At 40.4% G+C, this 6,045-nt stretch overlaps 1 protein-coding gene across 2 annotated transcripts; it reads left to right on the forward strand.

Moving 5' to 3' along the window:
• The first annotated feature begins 229 nt into the window (after positions 1-229).
• ZBTB8OS (zinc finger and BTB domain containing 8 opposite strand) lies at positions 230-5,563 on the forward strand. Of its 2 annotated transcripts, XM_038167408.2 has the most exons (7): positions 264-737; positions 2,150-2,174; positions 2,741-2,862; positions 3,050-3,132; positions 3,516-3,568; positions 3,823-3,859; positions 4,255-5,563. In XM_038167408.2, the coding sequence occupies exons 1-7, from the start codon at positions 650-652 to the stop codon at positions 4,339-4,341; spliced, it is 495 nt and encodes a 164-aa protein (XP_038023336.1). In that variant the 5' UTR covers positions 264-649; the 3' UTR covers positions 4,342-5,563. The 2 variants fall into 2 exon arrangements, with proteins under 2 accessions (XP_038023337.1, XP_038023336.1); XM_038167409.2 differs by lacking the exon at positions 3,516-3,568 and having other exon boundaries at positions 230-737.
• The last annotated feature ends 482 nt before the right edge of the window (positions 5,564-6,045 follow it).

Here is a 6,045-nt window from a genome sequence, read left to right on the forward strand (position 1 = left end):
TAAGGTCTGATCTGAGAATTAGGCTTCTAAATATCAATTCCTTTTTTTTTTTTTTTAATCAAAATCACCCCTTCCCCTCTCAAAAAAAAAAAAAAAAAAAGAAAAAAGGAATTCTGAGGGAAAATGAACACACAGGGTTTTATTTGTCATGCCCATTTTTCTAGGATCGAAGCCTTAAATGAAGTCCCTCTCTTGAAGGGGAAAATGCTTTTTTCTTTAAGGCTGTGTGGAAGGCTGCAGGGTTTCCATCCCAGCTCGGGGTCTGGAGGCAGCAGATCCTCCGGCTTGCAGTGGGCTGAGAACCCTCGGCTGTAAAACCTGGAAGCCGAAAATACCTGAAGCATGAACATTTAATTCACCTCACAGCTGTTTTCATTATTTTTCATTATTGCAGTGTTTTGAGGCTGAATCCAAAGCCTGGTGAAGAAACGTGGTTCCTCCCTGCCAAGGCTGCGGTGCGTGCTTTCCGTCAGAACTGCAGCCCCTCGCCTCACCACGCTCTGACAGCGAGCATCATAACATACTGAGAAAAAAACACCAAAAAGGGTTTTTGCAACAGCAGCACGGGAGGCACAAGGCTGAGCGCAGGCGGCGGTGGCCATGTTCTGCGCGAGCAGGAAGTGGGCGAGCGGTGCTCGGCCCAGCAGCGATGGCAGGCGACGAGAGGGACTACAACCTGACGGCGGAGCAGAGGGCCACCAAAGCCAAATACCCCCCGCTCAATAAGAAGTATGAATGTGAGTGTTTTTAACGCTATCCCGTACAGCACGAGTGTGACGGTGCAGTCGGGGTGGGGGAGGAAGGAAGGAAGGAGGGTATGCTGTTTAGGTGCTTGTGGGGTTTTGTAGTATGGTAATTCTGTGTGTTTAGACTGTGGGATACATCTGTAGTTGAAAAGAGAGATAAGATACATCCATTTCTCTTTATGGAAGGTGGCTGCCTTTTTTGTTATGGCTGCTAAGGAAATCTTATGAATAAATTAGTTAAGAGACTTAGGCTGAAAGCTTTACCCTTTCGAGCTATTTCTTAGCTAGACATTACATTGTCTACTTCCCTTACATTAGAAGAGATAAGCAAGAGTGGGTTGGTCTTCTGTGTGGTTTTTGTTTTTTTGTTTTTTGGTATTTTCTTCTTCCTACATGTACTACTACAGGATCATTCCCTTGTATTCCCCACCCCTAGAATGACTTCTAAGAAATTTCAAGGCAAAGGGCGTCAGCCCAAGGGCCATCGTAAGGCACTCACAGGAGACCACAGAGTCTGTTTTCTATTTGAGCAGTGTCTGTTTGCAGGGACAGTTTACGTTACTCTGTTAGAAGATGTATTTTTAGGATGTGTTCAGATCTCTATTTGATAGCAGTGCAGAAATACGGTGACATATTACAATAGTTGCGTTGCTTCTATAACTGGAAGAGATTTGATTCTTCTTTTACGTTCACTGGAATTTGTTTGCTTTAGAGACAGTTGTCGAGAAACCGTTAATAGTGTATGAATGATCTAAACAGCATCAGAGGCATCATTCAGTTGGAGTGATCACAGCGTGGCATATTTACATCCCAAGATAGCCCTGTTTCTACCAACCTGGCCCGATTTTCCGTTTCTCTAAGGGAATATAAATGACGTTCATGTAAAACTTGATACATGCTTGGGATGTTAAACTTATACTATTAGTGAAGATTACTTTATATTTTGTATTACACACTTTTAAAAATTCTCCTTTTTGCATAATGGGTGTTTCTGGGTGTGGACAGGTACACTTGTTCACTGAACTGTGAACGTTTGCAAATCTCATCCTCTGCATGAATAATTTTAAGTCCTGCAGACTTCAGCAAAAACTCTTTATTGCTGTTTTTTTTTTTTTTTTTTCAATTAACTTGTAGAAGCCTGTTGCATTACACCAGCCATACTCTGAACATAGGGCACATGTACATGTAGGGCACTGACACAATTTGTATTACACGCTTTTTTGTTTTTCTGCTGAGCAAAAGGCTTTACCTATGCTATTTTTCCTAATACACTGGAAGATAGATGATCATTGTTCACTGTCTCAGGATGAATGTAGAAAGTTATTATTATAACAACATTTTTTTATCCTTGTTTTAAAGTGTATGTGGTGATGTCATGCCTTTTCTTTTTCCTTCCTCCTCAGATTTGGATCACACAGCAGATGTGCAGTAAGTATGGGCAGGTGGGATTTATCTATATGCCAAATGGGTTATTTCTTACACTGATACAAGTCTGGGGTGACTGTTGAAGACTGGTTACAGATGGACCTTATGGAATTAGGAAATGTCATGTACTGAGTTTTTTGGATTGTCTATTTAATTTCTGCTCTTCAGAGGGCATAGAACCACATACTTGGTTTCTTTGCTAAAGTACTATTGCTGTGGTGCTTGTGTTCTTTGGAAGTGTCTTTTGAAACCTTCTTTTAAATGCTTGCCCTTACAACAAATTTTTTCTCAGTAGCCTACTTTCATAGATACCAATTAGCTGTATTACAAAAGGACATTCCTACTATCTTTTTTTTTTTTTAAGTTTTCTATTTTCTCCCAATAAATTCTTCTCACGTACTGTAAGAAGAAAAATCTGTGTAATCTACCCAAATGCATAGGTATAGAGGAGCATTTCTGTGCAGTCACTTCCTTTGTATTTGTTCTTATGTTCACATTTCTCACCTGCATAATACTTCTATTTATTTATTTATTGTTACAGTGTGGTAAATTATCCTGTGTCTCTTTAGGCTACATGCATGGGGAGACACTTTGGAAGAAGCATTTGAGCAGTGCGTTATGGCCATGTTTGGCTACATGACTGATACGGAGACTGTGGAACCTCTGGATACTGTAGAGGTAGAAGCAGAAGGTAAGACTTTTTATATTGGATTTTTAGGTGTGGTTTTGTAATAGTGGATGAAAATTCAATTAAGCATAACTAATTTGAATCTTCTACTTGGGCATAAGCTGTACATCAGCTGTACTCTTAAAAATGTTTGGGTGTTCTTACTGGGGCAATCAACTGACTGACTACCTTCTCTGCTTCAATCATGCAGGGCATGACATGTTGTCTCTTCTCTTTCACTTCTTGGATGAGTGGCTGTATAAATTCAGTGCCAATGAGTTCTTTATACCCAGGGTAAGTGTTTTGTTTTGTTCTATTTCCATTTTGTGGGACAAGTCAATTCTCTGATAGTACGGGCTCTGAATGCACTGTCCCCTTAGGGAAGAAAAAGGGACACAACAGATCACTTAGGTGTAAGGCAGAAGATACCAAGGCACAAAAAATTCAGAAATAAACACTTAGCTTTGTTTCCACAAAAAGCAGTTGTTACCTGCCATTATACCTGAGTGGCAGCCCTACTGTCTGTATGTTTCAAGTAGCAGTATACATATTTGAGAATGCTCAGATTTTCTGCTTTTAGCTTCCATTTAAATAGTAGAATATTCTTGTTAATGAGGTATTGTGCCTGAATATAGAAGATGTTCTAACACATTTTTTTTCTCTTGCTTTCTCTGCAGGAGGTGAAAGTACTTTACATTGACCGAATGCAATTCAAAATAAGATCAATTGGGTGAGCTTTAAATGATTAACTAAGTAATGAATATCTTCCACTGAAGACACATGTTGCCCTCAGTCATCTCTCTGAAATACTGTGATGTACTGGGAGGGCACTGATGCTTTCTAAAAAGTGGATTGTGGACTCCTTTACCATTCTTTGAGGCTTTAAATCAAAGTCTCACTGTCCTATGCTTGTCAATGAACCTAGTTGTAACATTTGATTAAATATTACCAATACAATCACCTCTTTTCTTTTTGCTTTTAAAGGTGGGGAGAAGAGTTCTCTTTACAAAAACACCCTCAGGTATGCAGTGATTCACCTGTACATCTTTATGTTTTAGGGGATAGGGAGGGGGTGGTGTCTTTTAAGTCAGACCTCTAAGTTGGCAAGAGATCCAAGTATAAATATATTTGAGTGGTATCACAGGCACTAATAACTTAAGGTCTTACATCCTGCTTTTTTTTTTTTTTTTTTTTTTTTTTTGTGAGTACATTTCTGAACTGTTGAGCTGATGCTTCCTTCACACTGGCAAACTCAACAGTTTGTTTGTTTGTTTGTTTTGTGATGTATGATAAAATAGTGAAACAGTCGATACTCAGAATGTTTACGTGAGTTTGGTTCTCACATTGTTATCACAACTTCTTGCTTAGTCTTATTTTGCTCAGAAAATTCATGTTTTTGTGTCTTTTTCATTCTAGGGCACAGAGGTCAAAGCCATAACTTACTCAGCAATGCAGATCTGTGAAGAAGAAAAGCCAGAAGTCTTTGTCATCATTGATATTTAAGCAAGAGAAATGTAACTAAGCCGATACTTGTCATTGGTTGACAAAAGTCACAAGAAAACTGTAACCCCCATGAATGGGACTAAGGAATTAGCTGATTCAAATCATAAATTGAAGGGGGTTGTGGGAAATGTTATCCTGTATTTTGAATTGAGGATGGTGAGCCAGACCAACACCTGCATGCCAGGAAAAAAAGAGCTAGTTGGGTCTGGGGGAGATTCGAGAAGAGAATTAATGGGATGAAAGTCTCTCAGGAATTCTGGTAGTCAGCTTTTAAAGCTGATACATGTGTTGGGTGCTGTATGAACTAAGATAAATTAATGGAGCTGCTAGCTAAATACTAGCTTTTTGTAGGGTGGCAGGAAATAATTACATGACTTCATTTGCAAATTTAAATAGAATATTTTTGAGCTCTTTTGTATTATCTGAAGGGTCCTAAATATCTTCAGTGGATCAGTCACGCCACCAGGTGGTGCTGACTTCCTGGAAATAAATTTCCAGATAAAATCTTAAAGCATGTGACGGTGTACAAGGAATACTAATAGCCATTTATTATCCTAAAAAAGTAGACTGCTTTGCTGCCACTGTTAAAAGGAATTCACCAGATTCTCCGCAGGTTCACTCCTAACTATGTGTTGTGAAAACTGATTCTCATCTTTTAGAAGAAGTAGACAATCAGGTTCAGCTCCCATTTTTTTTTTACAAAGGACAATGTAGAGCATCCCTCTGGTAGGAGGACTGTGCATGGCGATTCACATGTCAAACTGACTCTTTTTGATTATTACACTGTTTTTTTTTTACCACTGAGAGGAGTCCATGCAATTAATCTCTTTTCAATATACACAGCATTCTGAGCTTGTGTGCCTAACCCCTGAAAAGCTTCTTTTAGCTTTTCCTTTAAAGTCAAACACTAGACTTGAGATCACTAAATCAAAAATAAATTAAAAATTGTTTTTTTTTAAATCACGGGACAGCAAATGTGCAGTACCTGCCATTGCTATTCAAGTGTGACATAGGCGCAGTGAGTAAGGGAAGGTCTGCACTGCCAAGACCTGTTTTTTGTGGTAAATTTTAGAGGTGCTTTGCCACTGGAGGTGATGTCTCATCTTTATTTTTCTGTAAAATCATCTTAAATGGACTGGACAGTTTTTATTTCCTATTGTGAAGATGAGGGATAAAATCTATTTTTTTGAGAAACCTTTGACACTGAAATAAAACCAACTAAGAATTTAAAAAGAATTCTAAAAAGAATTAACGGCTTTGTGTGAATATCTTTGGCTGTGAGTAACTTTGGCTGGTGGATTTTTGAGTCTAACAGATTACATTTGTGCTTTGCTCTCTGCTGAGGTGAGCAGACCACTTTGTGAACAAATACGATTTTCACACAGCGGGTCTTCTCTCCCCACTGAAGGAGCCCCAGGGCTCCAGCATGTGTCCGTGGTGTCCTGCTGGGACTGGGGACAGTGCCAGCACGGTGGAGCTGTGCAGAAAGAGCGAGGCCGGGGCCCCCAATGGCGGCCGCGGCGGGCTCGGGGGGACCGCTCCGGGCCCTCACCCGGCTCAGCGCCGCTACCGCCCCTCAGCAGCGGCTTCGACACCTCATTGGCTGGCTGGGTCAGGTGACCGCGGTTAGCCAATCAGGCGTCGAGTGTGAGGCGGTTTTAATCTCCACAGCGCCTGAGGCGAGAGCGGGGCTGTGAGGTGGGT

Source organism: Anas platyrhynchos, chromosome 24, assembly GCF_047663525.1.
Source record: "Anas platyrhynchos isolate ZD024472 breed Pekin duck chromosome 24, IASCAAS_PekinDuck_T2T, whole genome shotgun sequence".
Classification (NCBI taxonomy): Eukaryota; Metazoa; Chordata; class Aves; order Anseriformes; family Anatidae; genus Anas; species Anas platyrhynchos.